Raw genomic sequence first — 20487 nt, 5'->3', positions numbered from 1 at the left:
CTGGTGATAAAGGGAATATAGTATGGATACTGCGCCATCTGCTGATGATATACAGAATATAGTGTGGATACTGCGCCATCTGCTGGTGATATAGGGAATATAGTATGGATACTGCGCCATCTGCTGGTGATATACAGAATATAGTATGGATACTGCGCCATCTGCTGGTGATATTCAGAATATAGTATGGATACTGCGCCATCTGCTGGTGATATTCAGAATATAGTATGGATACTGCGCCATCTGCTGGTGATATACAGAATATAGTGTGGATACTGCGCCATCTGCTGGTGATAAAGGGAATATAGTATGGATACTGGGCCATCTGCTGATGATATACAGAATATAGTGTGGATACTGCGCCATCTGCTGGTGATATAGGGAATATAGTATGGATACTGGGCCATCTGCTGATGATATACAGAATATAGTGTGGATACTGCGCCATCTGCTGGTGATATACAGAATATAGTATGGATACTGCGCCATCTGCTGGTGATATTCAGAATATAGTGTGGATACTGCGCCATCTGCTGGCGATATACGGAATATAATGTCTTAGGATTCTCTCAGCTGGTGGCAGGTGGAGACATACTGGGCAGCTACTTCCAGGGTGGCAGAATGTGTTGTTTCCTCTCCTCATCTATGGTGGTGAAGTCTTGGATGATGGTGGCGAGTCTCTGGAAGTCGGTGACCCTGGTGGATGAGTATTTGCTGCAGTGTAGCAAGAAGTGGGCCACATCCTCTAGGGCTCCCTGCTCACAGTGCCGGCACAGTTGGCTCTCCTGCAGCTTGTATGTCTGTCTGTGTCATCCCGCCTCCATCTCCAGGCTGTGGCCTCTCAATCTATAGAGGCTTACGGTGGTATTCCACGGGCCGATGGGGGCCCGATAACACCTGTAAGCGAGCGCCAATCTGCTAGATCGGCGCTCTTTAACTGGGCCTATTACACGGCCCAATAATCGTTTAACAAGGGCTGCAATGACATCGTAAACTATATACATTACCTTTCCACGCTCCAAGGCCGCTCCTGCGGTCCGCTTCTCCCACAGGCCGGGACTGCCGCGGCCCGTGATTGGCTGAGCGGCCTGTCAGCTGACAGGCTGCTCTGAAGCTAGAGCACGCAGGACCCGGGAAGAAGCGGACCGCAGGAGCAGCCCTGGAGCATGGATTGGTAATGTATATCGCCAGTCGCCGGGCGTGCACCGCTATTACACGTACCGATGCACGGTCGGCGCCCAACAAATATAGGTTCTAATCTATATCAACGATCAGCCGATGATCGTTGGCATCGGCTGATCGTTGTATTTATTACACGGAGCGATAATCAGCCGAATTGGGCCGATTATCGTTCCGTGTAATAGTACCCTTAGGGTCTGCCTGTGTTTGGGGTGGTGCAGCCTCTCTAGGTATGGCGCCATGGTGTAGTCTCTCTGCAGTGACTGGTAGATGGTGAGTTTCTGGGAGTTACCTATTTCTCTCCTCCATTCCTCTGTATATTGCCCCTGGTATGTCTCTATCAGCCACTTTATTTGGGATTTTGTCAGGGCATGTTGTGGGGTTTGGCTGGACTGGTGGTGGATGCCCTGTTGGAGGGCACATTGGGCTTTGTGGTGATAGGAGTCTGGGCTGCTTTTCTGTATGTGAGCCCAGAATGAGAGCGCCCTCTTCTGCACCTGGAACCATAGTGGAAACCTGCCCAAATCTGCCCGACACGCCATGTTGGAGGTGCTGCGATGAACCTGGAGGAGGTACTTGCAGAACTCCAGATGAAAGGTCTCTGTTGGGCTTGAATCCCATTTTGACTGGACCCCAAACCTCACTGCCATAAAGCAGGATTGGGGCAATGATGCCATCAAAGATTTTTAGCCAGACCCTCACTGGTGGTTTGAGGTGGTACAGTCGCTTAGAAGGTTCTGCTGGCTTTTCCTTTGAGGACCTCTATTGCAGACTTGAAGCTCCCTGCTTGGTTAAGCTCCAGGCCCAGGTACGTGTAGCTGCTGGTGTTCTCCAGTGCTGACCCATTTAGTGTGAAGGAGGGGATGGAGGCTTTTTCTGACCCTTCCTCTGGAACCCCATGACCTTGGTTTTCTTAGAGTTGACGGGTAGTGCCCATGTATTGCTGAATTTTTCAAGGACTGACAGGCTTTCTTGGAGGCCGCTCTCTGTTGGGGACACCAGCAGGAGGTCATCAGCGTACAGTAGGAACTTCACCTCACAGTCATGCAGGAGGATCTTGCCCCGTTTGGTGTTGTGGATATGGATCTTGATGAGGCTGTGCAGGGTGTAGATGTGGTCGGTGGTGCGGAGGTTCGCCATGAACCCGGCTTGACTTTTACTGAGGACCTCATGCTGTGTGAGGAAGGTGAGGACTCTTCTGTTGATGATGCCGCTGAATAACTTCCCCAAATTGCTGCTCACACAGATCCCACGGTAGTTCGCTGGGTCATATTTGTCCCCACTTTTATGGATGGGGTTTATGAGTGTCCGGAGCTCAGGACGAGGGTGAACAGTTTGGCCAGTGCGGCGTGGATGTCTGGCGGGGTTTTTTTCCAGCATCTCAGGCGGGATGCCTTCAGCACCACTGGCCTTTCTGCATCTGAGTAGAGTGATGTTCTCCTGTATTTCCTGTGTGGTGATTGGCCGGTCCAGGGGGGGTTTGGAAGTCCTTAAAGGGGTTATCCAGCGCTACAGAAACATGGCCACTTTTTCCCCTACTGTTGTCTTCAGTTCAGGTGTGGTTTGCTATTAAGCTCCATTTTCTTCAATGGAACTGAGTTTCAAAACCGCACCCAAACTGGAGACAACAGTAGGGGGAAAGTGGCCATGTTTTTGTAGCGCTGGATAACCCCCTTTAATTGCCTCTTCCATGTGCCTCAGTTTTATTGTTATTTCTTGTTGTTCCTGGGTTTGCTCTTCTTCAATGATGTTTTTGTAGAGGTCCCTAAAGTAGTTGAGCCAGATGATGCCATTTTGGATATGGTGAGATTTGTTCTTGAGCTTTGCGCCAATATGATGCCAGGTCTCCGAGAATGAGTTGTCCTGGAGGGAGTCCTCCAGCTAGTGGATCTTGTGGGAGAGGTAGCTTTGGTTTTTTCTCTCTTAGTGTGTGCTTGTATTGCCTCTGTAGGGTGTCATAGGCTTCCCTCGCAGTCTTGTCGTTAGGGTCTCTATGTTTCTTGTTTGAGGCTGTCCTTAGGAAGTGATGTAGAGCCTTACATTCCTTGTCAAACAATTTCTGGGACTCTTTATCAGAGGGTCTCTTGATACTGGTTTGTTCGAGGTCTGCTAGTTCTGCCATTGTGTACAGGATCTTGTTAAAGTCCTTCACTGCCAGAGTGACACCTTGTTGGTTTGGCTCATAGGGGTTGCTGTGAAAGTTTTCGAGCATTCCTTTGATTTCTACTCAATTGGTTGCGTTCCTGTATTTAGTGGCAGATTGTCTGCGCCACTTGAAGGACGTGGCAGGTTGTAGAGACCCGTCTGGATACTGCACCATCTGTTGGTGATATACAGAATACAATGTGAATACTGCGCCATCTGCTCATGATGAAGAGGACACTGCAGCTGATATACAGAATATAGTGTGAATACAGAGCCAAGCCAGGCCCCTTCAACCACTTTATCTATAATATGTAATACTGTCTGCTGAGCTACTGTATCTAAGCCTACCATGTGTGATACTGTATTAAACCACTGTATCTAAGCCTATTATATGTGACACTGTCTACTTTGCCATTGTATCTAAGCCTATACTGTGTGATACTGTCTACTGAACCACTACAGTCATGGCCAAAAGTTTTGAGAAAGATACAAATATTAATTTTTACAAAGTTTACTGCTTCAGTTTTTAAAATGGCAATTTGCATATACTCCAGAATGTTATAGAGTGATCAGCTTAACAGCAATTACTTGCAAAGTCAATATTTGCCTAGAAAATGAACTTTATCCCCCAAAACACATTTGAACATCATCGCAGCCCTGCCTTACAAGGAGCAGCTAACATCGTTTCAGTGATCGCTCCAGTAACACAGGTGTGGGTGTTGATGAGGACAGGGCTGGAGATCAATCTGTCATGATTAAGTAAGAATGACACCACTGGACACTTTAAAAGGAGGCTGGTGCTTGGCATCATTGTTTCTCTTCTGTTAACCATGGTTAACTCTAAAGAAACAACAAACATCATTGCACTGCACAAAAATGGCCTAACAAGGAAGAGTATCGCAGCTAGAAAGATTGCACCTCAGTAGAGATGAACGAACCTTGAGCATGCTCGAGTCCACTTCGAGTCCACTTCTCTCCAGAAAAAACATCAGGGACAGACTGATATTCTGCAAAAGGTACAGGGAGTGGACTGCTGAGGACTGGGGTAAAATCATTTTCTCTGATGAATCCCCTTTCCGATTGGGACATCTGGAAAACAGCTTATTCGGAGAAGACAAGGTGAGCGCTACCACCAGTCTTTTCTCATGCCAACTGTAAAGCATCCTGAAACCATTCATGTGTGGGGTTGCTTCTCAGCCTAGGGAATCGGCTCTCTCATAGTCTTGCCTAAAAACACAGCCATGAATAAAGAATGGGACCAGAATGTCCTTTAAGAGCAACTTCTCCCAACCGTCCAAGAGCAGTTTGGCGATCAACAATGCCTTTTCCAGCATGATGGAGCGCCTTGCCATAAAGCAAAGGTGATAACTAAATGGCTCAGGGAACAAAACATAGAGATTTTGGGTCCATGACCTGGAAACTCCCCAGATCTTAATCCCATTGAGAACTTGTGGTCAATCATCAAGAGACGGGTGGAAAAACAAAAACCAGCAAATTCTGACAAAATACAAGCATTGATTGTGCAAGAATCAGTCAGGATTTGGTCCATAAGTTGATTGAGAGCAGCCAAGGAGAATTGCAGATGTCCTGAAGAAGAACGGCCAACACTGCTAATATTGACTTGCTGCAGTAACTCATTCTAACTATCAGTATAAGCTTTTGTTACTCATAATATGATTGCAATTATATTTCTGTATGTGATAAAAACATCTGACAAACACACAGAAACCAGAGGACAGCAGATCATGTAAAAATATAATATTTGTGTCATTCTCAAAACTTTTGGCCATGACTGTACATCTAAGGGTCCTATTAGACGAAACTATTTTTAATGATAAACGATAAACAATTGCAAACGAGGTCGTTTTACCATATTACACAGAACGATAGTCATTACCATGATCGAATTAGGTCAGGGGCGTAACTAGAAATGACTGGACCCCATAGCAAACTTTTGATTGCCCCCCAGCTACACACACACAAAGTGTACATACACACACCAATAGGCACATTGCATCTCTATAACTTCCTGTCTGTCATAATTATTGTCTCTATATAGTGAGCTGGTGATTATCCAGCCTACTGTATAGAGCCTGTGACTGGGATGACAGGCAGGAGGATAACTTCTAAACTAGGAGGTCAGCCCTGTTGGGCCCCCTGACACCATGGGCCCCGTAGCAGCCACTATGGCTGCTATGGTGGTAGTTACGCCCCTGAATTGGGTGATGCAGCAGTGATGGCTCCGATCTCTATCATGGGGATGGCGGGGGCAACACTTACCTGGGGAATGCTGTAATATTCACACCCCATGGGGGCAGATACAGGGGGTAACAAATGGAGATATCTGCTGAAATATTCACCCCTATGGGGGCAGATACAGGGGTAACCCATGGAGATATCTGCTGAAATATTCACCCCTACGGGGGCAGATACAGGGGATAACAAATGGAGATATCTGCTGCAATATTCACCCCTATGGGAGCAGATACAGGGGTTAACACATGGCGATATCTGCTGTAATATTCACCCTTACGGGGGCAGATACAGGGGGTAACACATGGAGATATCTGCTGAAATATTCACCCCTATGGGGGCAGATACAGGGGTAACCCATGGAGATATCTGCTGCAATATTCACCCCTATGGGGGCAGATACAGGGGGTAACACATGACGATATCTGGTTGCAGCTATAAAGGCCATTCTAAATTGTTCTAAAAGTTGTCTATGGTCATTGGCATTGTCCCGACTGATGAGAATAAAGGTGTAGCGCACCCTAATGGCAGCCGGACACTAGAGGCCATGGATAGACGCTACATCTCTGTGATCAGGGAGGATATTTCTCTCTCGGGGTCGGTGAGATTTCCGATCCTCATCTTTTATCGCCAGTGATGTCATTGTTGCACAGAATTATACAATTTTGTTATATTAGCTTATCCCCGGGGTCGTGTTCCTTACAGCCATCTGTCCTGACCCATATTTTCTTCACATCCCCCCTTCCCCCTTTGTCCTTCACTGGGGACCAGACTGGCCTGAGCCAGTGACGGGAGAAACCATCTTCAGTAAGCGGAGGGGGGGGGGGAAAAGACAGCTGCTGTAGTGACGCAGTACAACATGGCTTTCAGCTGCAGACACTATACGGGTGACAATATACGGGGCCGGAGTGTTAGTGATGAATGGGGACCTATCGCTGCTAGGGAACCTGATATGTGTGTATATATATATATATATATATATATATATATATATATATATACACACACACACCACGGCCATATCGGGGAGAAAACCCTTCACTCTTTGTTCAAGATTTGTTAAAAAGGTAATGTTTTCATGGAGAGTCCACAGGTTCATCACTATATTCAGTCTGTAGAGAAGGCGGCCATTTCCTGGGGTCACAGTGGTCCCCGCACACACACACAATGGCCGTACTTACCCCCCACTGGCAGCCATTGTCCTCTTCTAGTGACATGGAAATTAATGGAAACCAAAGCCCACACTGGAGAGAAAGGAGACGTTTACTGTAAACAGCAGGAGCGTCTGCAAACATGGCCCCCCGTCTAGGGGGAGATTCATCCATGTTACACACCGTGGGTCAGGAACTTCTCATACAAGAGGGAGACAAAGACTGTGTGGTGAGGGGCCCCCGACAATGAGGTGTGGTGGAGGGCCCCGACAATGAGGTGTGGTGGAGGGCCCCGACAATGAGGTGTGGTGAGGAGCCCCCGACAATGAGGTGTGGTGAGGGGCCCCCGACAATGAGGTGTGGTGGAGGGCCCCGACGATGAGGTGTGGTGAGGAGCCCAACAATGAGATGTGGTGAGGGGCCCCTGACAATGAGATGTGGTGGAGGGCCCCGACAATGAGGTGTGGTGAGGAGCCCCCGACAATGAGGTGTGGTGAGGGGCCCCCGACAATGAGGTGTGGTGGAGGGCCCCGACAATGAGGTGTGGTGAGGAGCCCCCGACAATGAGGTGTGGTGAGGACCCTGCGACAATGAGGTGTGGTGGAGGGCCCCGACAATGAGGTGTGGTAAGGAGCCCCCGACAATAAGTGTGTGGTGAGGAGCCCCGACAATGAGGTGTGCTGAGGAGCCCCCAACAATGAGGTGTGGTGAGGGGCCCCAACAATGAGGTGTGGTGAGGGCCCCCGACAATGAGGTGAGGAGCCCCGACAATGAGGTGTGCTGAGGAGCCCCCGACAATGAGGCGTGGTGAGGAGCCCCGACAATGAGGTGTGGTAAGGAGCCCCCGACAATAAGTGTGTGGTGAGGAGCCCCGACAATGAGGTGTGCTGAGGAGCCCCCAACAATGAGGTGTGGTGAGGGGCCCCAACAATGAGGTGTGGTGAGGGCCCCCGACAATGAGGTGAGGAGCCCCGACAATGAGGTGTGCTGAGGAGCCCCCGTCAATAAGGAGTGGTGAGGAGCCCCGACAATGAGGTGTGGTGAGGAGCCCCGACAATGAGGTGTGGTGAGGAGCCCCGACAATGAGGTGAGGAGCCCCGACAATGAGGTGAGGAGCCTCGACAATGAGGTGTGGTGAGGAGCCCTGACAATGAGGTGTGGTGAGGAGCCCCGACAATGAGGTGTGGTGAAGAGCCCCCGACAATAAGTGTGTAGTGAGGGGCCCCAACAATGAGGCGTGGTGAGGAGCCCCGACAATGAGGTGTGCTGAGGAGCCCCCGACAAGGAGGCGTGGTGAGGAGCCCCGACAATGAGGTGAGGAGCCCCGACAATGAGGTGTGGTGAGGGGCCCAGACAATGAGGTGTGGTGAGGAGCCCCTACAATGAGGTGTGGTGAGGGGCCCCGACAACGAGGTGTGGTGAGGAGCCCCGACAATGAGGTGTGGTGAGGAGCCCTCGACAATGAGGTGTGGTGGAGGGCCCCGACGATGAGGTGTGGTTAGGAACCCCGGACAATAAGTGTGTGGTGAGGAGCCCCGACAATGAGGCGTGGTGAGGAGCCCCCGACAATGAGGTGTGGTGAGGAGCCCCGACAATGAGGTGTGGTGAGGAGCCCCGACAATGAGGTGTGCTGAGGAGCCCCCGACAATGAGGTGTGGTGAGGAGCCCCGACAATGAGGCGTGGTGAGGAGCCCCGACAATGAGATGTGGTGGAGACCCTCTGTAATCACCATGGATACTGATATAACTGACAATTATATGTGTGTGGTCAGTATATATATATATATATATATATATATATATATATATATATATATATATATATATATATACAGTATTGTGTAGACAGATACAATGTGACGTGTATAGTCAGTATATGTGTGTATCTATACACATACACACACAGTGACTATATACATCGCTTTGCTTCCCCCCCCCCCCCTCCCCCTCCCCCTCCCCCTCCCCCTCATCACAAAGCCCTTCCTCCCCCGCCTCCCGGCTCAGATGGTTTGCCCCGAGTCCATAGAAGCCGCCGCACAGCCCCGCCCTCCTCACTGCGGCGCGGAGAAGCTAGAGGGAAGGTCCTTTGTGTGTGAAACAGGTCCGAACAGCGATCATGGCGACCAACGGTAAGTGCCCCGGGGCTCCCCGTCTACCGGGACCGCAATGAGACGACTGATAATAATTCCGTCTCGTTTTATATTTGTGGCCTATCTGAGGCGGCGCTGGTGACTGCCGGGGCGGGGGTGCGGTGTCTGTGAGCTCGGGCCGGTGTTCCTGCTCGTTCAGTCACGGATCAGGTGTTGTCGGTGGAGCGGCGCCGGTTTCCCGCTCGCTAGCATTCTTTGTGGCGGAGGGCGGCCATTTTCCCTAGGTCTGGTGAGGGAGCGCCATTTCGAGCTGCAGGGGGCGTGGTTTGTTGCTGTGGAAACTGATGTCGGGATGTGAGGCGCGGTTATAGGCGCTGATTGGCTGCGCGTGTGTAGATAGGTCCGCGGCGCTGATTGGCTGGAGCTGTGTGGTATGAATGTTCCGCTGCTCTTGATTGGCTGATGAAAGGTGACCGTTCCCTGGCGCTGATTGGCTGCTTTGTGCAGTTTCTCGCCGCTGATTGGCTGCCGCAGGTGAAAGTACTTGGTGTGGTGTGACCGGAAGTGAGTGCAGTGTGGCACAGAGCCGTATGGGGGCGCTCTGTAAGGCTTCTATAGGGCTGTAACAGTAGTGACTGTGGTGGATTGTATATAGGGTCACTAGCGTTGTGTGATGCAGAGATCCAGTCAGCCACCAGGGTGTCCGACCCCAGACAGGACTCATCTGATACATGGACTGCTGATGTATAGGACCGCAGATCTGTGGAGCCTGTAACCTGCTGGGACCTTCCGATAGATCACAGGAGACTGGAGAGCGTTCTCCTACTTTCGATCCCAGCACCAGTTACAGAAAATTGGTTTGGTGCTCTGGGGGCGGAGCTACATCCCCCATGCACGATCTGCCCCGCCCATCCTCATGGACATAATGGCAGCGCTCTGTGTGCTCATCCCTGCTGGGCGCCTGATAGATTTTAAAGGGGTTATCCAGCGCTAAAAAAACATGGCAACTTTTCCCCCCTCTTGTCTCCAGGTCAGGTGCGGTTTGCAATTAAGTTAACCCCACCCAATCTGGAGACGATGGGGGGGGAGTGGCCATGTTTTTGTAGCGCTGGATAACCCCTTTAAAGATGAGGCTGGCGGATCGGTAGTAGCCCCTCCCCCAGGGCATCAAACTGCCTCACTTGCTCATGGAATAAAGTGAGGGTGGAAAATGAGGCTTATTCTCAGTCTCCCTTCCCTGTGGGGACAGCAGGTTACAGGCCTCACACTGTCAGAATCTCAGCTACAGTTCATGCTTCACTGTTCACCCGGTTAGATCAGAGAGGAGCAAGGTGGTGTCACAACCTGCAGCAGACCTGCATCCTAGGAATATATCCATGTTCTGGAAGCACAGACAGATATATGACCGGTACCATGTGTCTCCATGACCGAACAATGTTGGCAGTCTGCAATGTCATCAGCAGGTCTGTATGATCCTGTAGAGGAGGAGGAGCAGATTCCAGCACTGCCGCTCTTATCCTTCTCTGTGGCGCTCTTTGTTCTGTATCTTCATCTATGGTTCATCGTTATGGTGTCATCGGCTGATCGTTCATTTAGGTTCAAACCTAAAATCATCGGTCGCCACCCGGGCATCGCTACAGGGAATAGCGGTGCGCGGCAGGGACCGACTATTTCATCAGCATCATACATTACCTGTCCAGGTGCAGGTCTTCTTCTCCCGGTCCTGCGACGCAGCAGCTTTGCAGCGCCCTGTCTGAACTGATAGACTGCTCAGCCAATCACTGGCCGGGACCGCCGCGGCCAGTGATTGGCTAAGCGGTCTGTCAATTCAGACAGGCCGCTCCGAAGCTGCTGCAGCGCGGGACCGGGAGAAGAAGACCTGCACCTGGACAGGTAATGTATGAAACAAGGGTTGCAAGGACATCAGTATCGATGTCCCTGCAGCCCTCGCTAAATGATTGTCGGGCTGTAGAATAGGCCCAGTAAACGAGCACCGATCTAGCAGATCGGTGCTCGTTTACATCGTTGATCAGGCCCTGCTCCGCCCGTGGAATAGGACCCTAAGGGGCCTATTCCACAGGAGCGATAATCGGCCTCATTCGGCCGGTTTTCGCTCCGTGGAATAGAGAGAACGATCAGCCGATCGTGTCATCAGTTGATCGTTCATTTAGGTTCAGACCTAAAATCGTTGTTCTCCACCAGCGCATCGCTACGGTTGAATAGCTGTGCGCGGCGGCGACCGACGATTTCAGCAGAACCTTACATTACCTGTCCGGGCTGAAGGTGTTCTCCCAGTCCTGCGCGGCAGCATCGGCTTTCGAGCGGCCTGACTGAACTGACAGACCGCTAAGCCAATCACTGTCCGGAAACGCTGCGGCCAGTGATTGGCTGAGCGGTCTGTCAGTTCAGTCAGGCCGCTCCAAAGCTGATGCTGCCGCGCAGGATCGGGAGAAGAACACCTGCAGCCCGGACAGGTAATGTATGAAACAAGGGCTGCAAGGACATCGGTAACAATGTCCCTGCATCCCTTGTTTCACGATCATCGGGGCCCTGGAATAGGCCCAGTAAATGAGCGGTGATCTAGCAGATCGGCGCTCGTTTACGTAGTTGATCGGGTCCTGCTCGGCCGGTGGAATAGGACCCTAACACTAGCACAGCACTGTATGGGGCTATTACTCCTGCGAGATCTGGGGAGGGAGACGTCACTAAATGTATATATAACTAAACATATGAGCATGAACCATTGAGCAGGATGGTGTCCTGTGGTGACTGGTGTCTTTCACAGAGAAGGATAAGAGGACCAGATCTAACATCTGCCGGTCTCTCCTCTACAGGTTTATATGTACAAACTTGCTGACAGTTTCCCGTTAAAGGGGTTGTCCGGCGATAAAAAATTATTCACAGAATAACACACATTACAAAGTTATACAACTTTGTAATGTATGTTATGTCTGTGAATGGCCCCCTTCCCCGTGTTTCCCCCCACCCACGCTAGACCCGGAAGTGTGGTGCATTATACTCACCGCATCTCGTGTCGTCCACGGTCTCCGATCGTCAGCAGTGACGTCTTCTTTGGGAGGCCACGGATCTTCCCGAGTGCCGGCAACCCTCTGCAGCGTCATCCGAAGCTCAGCCGCGATTGGCTGAGCATAACTGTGCTCAGCCAATCGCGGCTGAGCGGCTGATGACGCGGCCACGTCATCAGCTGCTCAGCCGCGATTGGCTGAGCACAGTTATGCTCAGCCAATCGCGGGCTGAGCTTCGGATGACGCTGCAGAGGGCGGCCGGCACTCGGGAAGATCCGTGGCCTCCCGAAGAAGACGTCACTGCTGAGGATCGGAGACCGTGGTCGGCACGTGACAGGTAATGTATAGCGCACCACACTTCCGGGTACACGGGTGGGGGTGGTGGGACACGGGGAAGGGGGCCATTCACAGACATAACATACATTACAAAGTTGTATAACTTTGTAATGTGTGTTATTCTGTGAATAATTTTTTATCGCCGGACAACCCCTTTAATGTGGCAGTCCCACCATCAACATTTATCCTCCACCTTTTTGATGGGATTAAATTCTTTTTTACCTGGGCCGATCATCATTGAGTATCCCTAGGAACACTCATTTACTTGGTGATCAGCCCGCATAAAAGGACCAGCGACAGCTGCACATCGGTATGTGTAACGGCTCTGCAAACAGGCGCCAATCTCGCTGATCGATTGCGTAGGTGGAGGCTCAATCTGTTCAGGGGGGCAGACTGCTAAGAACCTCACACTCTCTGGAGGGTTCTCGATTCTTCTGTCAGAAAGCAGCATGGGTAACGTGTCAGCGCTGCGGCTCGCTTTACTGTGTATGGACAGCTCCCTTTACTGTGTATGGACAGCTCCCTTTACGGTGTATGGACAGCTCCCTTTACGGTGTATGGGACGGCTCATGTGGCCTTACTGTGTATGGACGGCTCACGTGTCAGTGCTGCGGGTCCCTGTACTGTGTATGGACGGCTCACGTGTCAGTGCTGCGGGTCCCTGTACTGTGTATGGACGGCTCATGTGGCCTTACTGTGTATGAGGCTGCTGGCGATAGTGGAAGACAGAGTGCGCCTGTCGCTGGAATCTCCCATAGATAATGAATGAAGCGGTACTGCACGTGTGACCTTTATTCCGGCAGGATACTTGTGTTATCGAGATTCCGAGCAGTCTTCCCCGTGATCATATACCCGTCCTCTATGCTGTGACCCTTTGGGTAACATTGTCTTTTTCTCTCTGCAGATTACACCCAGCAGGCGAGCCAAGGGTAAGAGCTCACAGTGTACTTTGAGGGCACAGGGGTCATGTTGGGGATTGTATAATGTAGGATTACTTGTGTTTTTTTTTTGTTCATGTTTTTTTCCCCCCTCTGCTTAGATACGGGGCGTACCCATCCCAGCCAGCACAGAGCTACTCTCAGCAGGGCAGCCAGTCCTACAGCCAGCAGGGATACGGCAGCTACGGCCAGTCCGCCGGCTCCTCTTCCTACGGTCAGGGTGGAGGATATAGCTCGTCCTATGGGCAGGAGCAGAGCTGTGAGTTTCCTCTACAGTGTTTTGTGGTTGTGTTGATGTTGGGGGGTGGTTTGTACGTGTTTTTTGTTTTGTATGACACTGATATATGGTTACTTTGTATGCAGCTGGATACAGCTCCCAGTCGGCTCCACAAGGCTATGGAGCAGGTAACTACAGCAGCTCCCAGACCTCGGCGACACCTTATGGGGGCAGCAGCGGTGCTCAGCAGCAGCAGTCGTCTCAGTCATCATATTCCAGCTACCCCCAGCAGCCCCCTGCCAGCAGCAACTCTGGAAGGTGAGGCACCACTTTCTGATCGATCCTTAGGTTGTCACTTAGGTATCATCTGCAGTTGCTAAATCTTTGTGCCGTTTCCTCTCCTATAGCTACAGCAGCAACTCCCAGTCCTCATCCTACCAGCAGCAGCAGGGAAGCAGCTATGGCCAGCAGAGCAGCAGCGGCGGCTATGGCAGCCAGCAGGGTGGCTATGGAGGAGGACAGCACCAGTCCAGCTATGGGGGACAGCAGAGCAGCGGCAGCAGCAGTTATGGCAGTCAGCAGCCGAGCTCCTATGGACAGCAGTCAGGATACAACGCTCCCCAGGGCTATGGCGGCCAGCAGCAGTCGTCTCAGTACAGCAGCGGATGTAAGAGGATGGGGTTTAGTGTTTTGTGGCTTTGCAGACTGGTATCATTTGGCTTGCCATATTGATAGGATGTTTCTATTGTAGCTGGTGGATACAACCAGGACTCTCCTTCCATGGGTGGAGGTGGAGGCGGAGGCTACGGTGGTGGCTCCGATCAGGGAGGCTATGGTGGTGGACCTGATAGTAGAGGTCGAGGGCGCGGAGGCTTCGGTGGCCGCGGAGGCTTTGACAGAGGTGGCAGAGGAAGCCGTGGAGGACGAGGCGGCATGGGGTAGGTATCTGACCATGGGCAGTGTGCGTGGGCGGAGCATGGATGTCTGAATGCTGATTGGCTGTCACAGTGAGGTGTTATTACAGGAGCGCTCAGAGGCGTATACGGCTTGTGAACTGAGTACTAAGCACTGACAACTTTGTGGCTGTAAAGAGAGGAACGGTCTCAAGCCAATAATGGTGGGAAAGTGTTTAAAAGTATTTTAAAGGTATATTTAAAAAAAAAAACTGCTGAGAGTCCGGTGCAGGCAGGATGGTGGCTCCATGTGGTCATAACTGGTACAGAGCAAATCTATCCAAAAAAAAATGGTAAAAGAGTGACTGGTTACACAACTACTGGATATAGCAGATGTGTCCATACTGAGTACCCGGGTACATGGTATATAAGCATAACAGAGTCCTGATCTACTATCACAGTGTAACGGTGACCAGTCCATACTGCACAATGTTATCCTAGGTCTGTGTGTCTATGTCTCCGGGTTTGTGTGATGGTGACGTGGGGGGCACTGCCAATGGTGGGGTTAGGTGTGGGGGACGCAAGACAGGCAGCATGAGGTGAGTATGGCGGAGCTGGCCGCAGGGTTAGGAATACTACTGCCATGTTTGCTGTGTTGCTCTGCTTTAACAAATTCTGCATTTTATGTGCTACAGGTTTTCAAGGTGTCGTCAGCTTTCACACTAGCTTTATATCAGCACAGTATATATATATATATTTACACGTAGCCTCTATAAGCGTAGCTTTACAGAACTGTAACTACCGGTGTGCACAAAGCACTGACATATATGGTGAATTCTATGCAAACCTTGGTATCCAAACCACAATGAAAAAAAAATAAACTGGTATCTGCACAGCTGTGCACGAAAGGTGGTCAATAGATATAGAGTGCAAGCCAATGCAAAGAGTGGCGTCCTATAGAGACAAGACAAGTGTGTTAGTGTGCAGAGTGCGTGCACACCTAGGCGTTGTGTGTGACGGATCAGATCTTCTGTAGCCTTCGGGAAGCTCAGTACAAATACTTCAATGTCTCCTAATTGTCTTCTCAGCGGTGGTGAACGGGGAGGATTCAGTAAATTCGGTGGTAAGTGAAGAGTTGTCAAATCTCCAACACAAATTCTTGTTACTGTTCATTTTCTTTGGGTTCATTCATAAGTCGGAGACCTGGGGGGAGGGGAGGGGGCTCCATTCCACTGTCGGTGCCAGTGCACTTTATTTTATGTTCAGTTTTTCTTTTATTATTTTCTTTCTGGATTAGTGAATACATATTGCAGGGTGATGTGTATTCGGTATAAGCCAACAGCAGGAGCTGCAGGGGTCTGGTTAACGTTTGGGAAGCAGCAAAGTTGGTCAATGCATGTGTAAAGAGTCTCGCGGGTCCGTTAACCTTAAATAAGATGGTTATTAAACAAAAATTTAAAACTCAAAGTGTAATACGGAAAATGGTTTGAACCTAAATCTTACGTGACCAAATCCATGGTGGTTATAAAAGGTACAAGACAAACTAAGGTGTGCTGGTAACGCCGCTTATCATTGGGTTATTATCACTGAGGTGATGGAGAGAAAAAAACTAAAGTTGTATAAAACAATGGTTGAGCGGAAGTGATATTAAAAAAAAACAAAAAAAAAACACAAAAGTGACAAAAGGTGAGGGTGTGTATAGGAGTGTGTTACTTCATGGTGGATGGTGTCACATTGTGCGTTCATAGTGTGGATTATAAGGCCTTACAAGCCTTGGGAGTTTTGCTCTACCTAAATGTAATATATATCGGTTGTCTCTGCTCCTGGGTCCCAGATGTGGCCCTAGAGTCATGACCAGGATAGACTTGTGTGTAAATCTGTGTTGTGCGGGCACTAAGAGTGGCTAGTCTGAGCGTTCATACCTGTTTCTGTGTGTGGGGGAGGGGGATGTAGCCGACTTGTGACGACAGACCTTTAATATATCCTGTTCTCTGCTCTTCTCCAAAGGACCACGTGAAGGCGGCCCCCCCAGACATGACATGCGTAAGTGCTCTCTAAGATCCTACCCCCCCATTTCCCTATCACTGTGCCCGCTGCACAGAGGAGACGACTAACCGCTGCTTTACCTTACAGCCGAGCAGGATAACTCTGACAACAACACCATCTTTGTGCAAGGCCTTGGTGAGAACGTGACAGTGGAGTCGGTCGCTGACTACTTCAAGCAGATTGGGATAATTAAGGTGAGCGCAGGACAGAAGTTGTATTTCTCAATCGTTTAGATAAGTTAAAGCATCACGGAGTTGTAACTACATAGTGAGACAGGTCAGATAGGAAAAATGGGCTTTGGTCCTTAAGGCCAAAATTAGCACAGAGTAGGGTTGTTTTCTCCCATTCAGCTCTGTGTGAGGGGTCCCATGCAGCTGCCATTGCTGTGACAGCATTTTTTTTTTTCCCATTGGTGTGGCCAGGGGGCGCTATGTCTGGTTGCTCCCCCTTCTGGCTGTGGAGCTGTGCCATTTTTAGTTAGGGACCCACGTGAATCGGGAACCTTTTAGCGGTGTGTGGGCCTACGCACTTTAATTAAAATGTAATTAACTCCTTACATAGTAGTATATAGTGCAGAGGAGCGGATGGATCAGTGATCCAAGTTTATGGATGTGCCGCCATGTCTGGCAAAAATTAGCCCAGTCCTGAAGGGGTTAATAAAGGCACGTGTCCACAAGCAATGAAAGCGAATTTGTTAGCCGTAGCCAACCAATCACAGCGCACCTTTCACGTTTTATTCTGCTTTTGAATAAAGGCTGTGCCATCATTGGTTGCTGTGGCCAATCCTCATCCCCTTCCTTACATTTGACATGTGCACACACAATGTTAGAATAGTTGTGTGGTGCGGGCACCGGAGCTAAACCTGCTCCATATTCATCGGGTCCGCTCACCCTACAGACTCAGCTTGACGTTGACTCCACTTGAAATTCCGCCAAAATTTTGTAGTGTGAACGGCCCCTAAGGCAGCAGGGGGCGCCTCCTGTCTCATCCTGACAGCAGCCCAGACTGACTGACGTATCAGTGTATTATACAATAAACACAACTTATGAAAAGTGTCTTAAAAGAAGTATTAAAAAATTTAAAGTGACAGCTCCCATTTATTAGAGTGAAAAACATAACTGGTAGTGACATTTATAAATCCTCAGACCATGACTATTGTGCCCGGTGAACTGTCAGATTTAAAAGAATACCCAATGCCAGATTTGCTGTTTTTGGTCACCTCACCTGTCAATAAAAAGAATAAAAGGTGATGAAAAAGTCCAATCTATAAGCGACACCCGTAATGAACAGTACAGCTCACCCTACAGGACACAGCCCTGGCGCCAGGCTATATTACAGGGGTCGGATTACAAGCAAAACGCTACAAAAACTATTAGTGAAATGGCAGAATGGCTGGTTCCCTCAGAAACATTCAGAGCCTGACACTGCACACAGTTTCCAGAGCTCGGCCATTGTTGGAGGTGGCAGTAGATGATGCAATGACATGAAATGTCTCTGCTGTGCGTCGCTCTGCTGTGGGTAATCGTTATGGGTTGTTCTCTTGGGTACAGACATTTATTGTGTGCTTTTCCTGTACAGACAAACAAGAAGACAGGACAGCCCATGATCAACCTGTACACAGACCGGGAGACCGGCAAGCTGAAGGGAGAAGCCACAGTGTCTTTTGATGACCCTCCCTCGGCTAAGGCGGCCATTGACTGGTTTGATGGTGAGTGGTCAGTGTGTGCAGGGTTAGTGATTCCTCCTCTGTGTGAGCGGCGGAGTATTAAGTCTCAGGATTTGTCTCTTTTTAGGTAAAGAGTTCTCAGGAAACCAGATCAAAGTCTCCTTTGCCACACGGAGGGCCGACTTCAACAGCCGCGGAGGTGGAAACGGGCGTGGAAGAGGACGTGGAGGTGTGTATAGGGCTGGATGTATTTGTCAGTCTGTATGTTGTTGTATCTCCTGCTTTGGACATTTGGCTGATTTTACACTTTTTTTTTTTTTTTTTACAGCAGGCCCTATGGGTCGTGGAGGATTTGGTGGTCCTAGCGGCAACAACAGCCGTGGAGGCGGTGGATACCCCAGTGGTGGTGGAGGACAGCAGAGAGCCGGCGACTGGAAGTGTCCAAACCCGTAAGTTAAAGAAGCATTGGCACATGCTGCAGGGCCAGTCACTGCCTAGAACCTTCTCTCACATGGTCAGTCACTGCTGAGAACCTTCTCTCACATGGTCAGTCACTGCTGAGAACCTTCTCTCACATGGTCAGTCACTGCTGAGAACCTTCTCTCACATGGTCAGTCACTGCTGAGAACCTTCTCTCACATGGTCAGTCACTGCTGAGAACCTTCTCGTTCACATGGTCAGTCACTGCTAAGAACCTTCTCTCACATGGTCAGTCACTGCTGAGAACCTTCTCTCACATGGTCAGTCACTGCTAAGAACCTTCTCGTTCACATGGTCAGTCACTGCTTAGAACCTTCTCGTTCACATGGTCAGTCACTGCTTAGAACCTTCTCTCACATGGTCAGTCACTGCTTAGAACCTTCTCTCTCACATGGTCAGTCACTGCTTAGAACCTTCTCTCACATGGTCAGTCACTGCTTAGAACCTTCTCTCACATGGTCAGTCACTGCTTAGAACCTTCTCTCACATGGTCAGTCACTGCTTAGAACCTTCTCGTTCACATGGTCAGTCACTGCTTAGAACCTTCTCGTTCACATGGTCAGTCACTGCTGAGAACCTTCTCTCACATGGTCAGTCACTGCTTAGAACCTTCTCTCTCATGGTCAGTCACTGCTGAGAACCTTCTCTCACATGGTCAGTCACTGCTGAGAACCTTCTCGTTCACATGGTCAGTCACTGCTTAGAACCTTCTCATTCACATGGTCAGTCACTGCTAAGAACCTTCTCGTTCACATGGTCAGTCACTGCTAAGAACCTTCTCGTTCACATGGTCAGTCACTGCTTAGAACCTTCTCTCACATGGTCAGTCACTGCTTAGAACCTTCTCTCTCACATGGTCAGTCACTGCTTAGAACCTTCTCTCACATGGTCAGTCACTGCTTAGAACCTTCTCTCACATGGTCAGTCACTGCTTAGAACCTTCTCTCACATGGTCAGTCACTGCTGAGAACCTTCTCTCACATGGTCAGTCACTGCTTAGAACCTTCTCTCACATGGTCAGTCACTGCTTAGAACCTTCTCCTTCTCTCATGTCTCATGTTCCATTTCATCCTCAGGACTTGTGAGAACATGAACTTCTCATGGAGGAACGAGTGCAACCAGTGCAAGGCTCCAAAGCCCGATGGACCTGGAGGGCCAGGCGGCTCCCACATGGGTGAGGATCCTTAACCCTTTCCTGTAGCTGAGTTCTGTCAATCTTAAGATACCTAAACTAAACTCTTTCATACTTTAGGTGGTGAACGTGGAGGCTTCGGTGAAGACAGGAGAGGAGGTGGCGGCCGTGGTGGCTTCGATCGAGGTGGCTTCAGAGGGAGAGGTGGAGATAGGGGAGGATTCCGAGGCGGCAGAGGAGGAGACCGCGGTGGTTATGGACCAGGCAAAATGGACTCCAGGTAAGATGTTCTTTCATGTTAGTAAAACTTACTATACTTTGGACAGTAATGGCCGCTTATAAACCTGTAACCTCATTGTTCTCGTGTTTCAGGGGTGACCACCGACAGGACAGACGTGACCGGCCATACTAACTCTAACTTGCACCATTTTTACGGTTCTATTTTTATTTTATACGTATGATGTATCCTATGGATTCTGGCAGAACTGTTCTCGATTTCTGTACACTTTGTATTACCTCCGCAGTGCGCTGTGAATTTTATCCGTCTTTGTAAAGTCCTTGCCCATTAAACAGATAAACGTGTGTAAATTTCCTACACCATGTACCGTGTCTCGTCTCTCCCAATAAGCCTTTCCCCTGACAGGCTGTCACCTATCCACATGATACGGAAGGATCTAGGCTAGAGGTCATGCCGCATTGTTTACTCCTCCATCAGGGTCTGAACAATACATTAGTCAGGTTTTCATATGTCATTTCTGTTGTGAGCAACACGAAACTAGTGCGACAGCTCATAAGCTACAAAACAGGATGAGCCATGATGAGGAGTGTGGTTCATTGTTCATACCTGGCTGAGGTGTCACCTGTTACATAACGTGCTGGATCCATGATGTGAGGGATCAGTAGAGGAATGGATCCTGGCTAGTTGTCTTACTGTC

The 20487-nt window shown here is 49.8% G+C and overlaps 1 protein-coding gene across 2 annotated transcripts; it reads left to right on the top strand.

Annotated features, from left to right (window-relative positions):
* The first annotated feature begins 8771 nt into the window (after positions 1-8771).
* FUS (FUS RNA binding protein) lies at positions 8772-20147 on the top strand. Of its 2 annotated transcripts, XM_069984618.1 has the most exons (15): positions 8772-8857; positions 13085-13109; positions 13220-13377; positions 13482-13653; positions 13743-14002; positions 14087-14273; positions 15317-15351; positions 16236-16271; positions 16362-16468; positions 17853-17982; positions 18068-18169; positions 18269-18389; positions 19497-19594; positions 19673-19832; positions 19925-20147. In XM_069984618.1, exons 1-15 carry the CDS (start codon positions 8845-8847, stop codon positions 19962-19964), a joined length of 1644 nt encoding a protein of 547 aa, XP_069840719.1. In that variant the 5' UTR covers positions 8772-8844; the 3' UTR covers positions 19965-20147. The 2 variants fall into 2 exon arrangements, with proteins under 2 accessions (XP_069840719.1, XP_069840720.1); XM_069984619.1 differs by lacking the exons at positions 8772-8857; positions 13085-13109; positions 15317-15351 and having other exon boundaries at positions 13266-13377.
* Positions 20148-20487: the final 340 nt, after the last annotated feature.

This window comes from Dendropsophus ebraccatus, chromosome 9, assembly GCF_027789765.1.
Source record: "Dendropsophus ebraccatus isolate aDenEbr1 chromosome 9, aDenEbr1.pat, whole genome shotgun sequence".
NCBI lineage: Eukaryota > Metazoa > Chordata > Amphibia > Anura > Hylidae > Dendropsophus > Dendropsophus ebraccatus.
The sequence above is the reverse complement of the archived record's forward strand: the minus strand, read 5'-3'. Positions and strand labels throughout refer to the sequence as shown.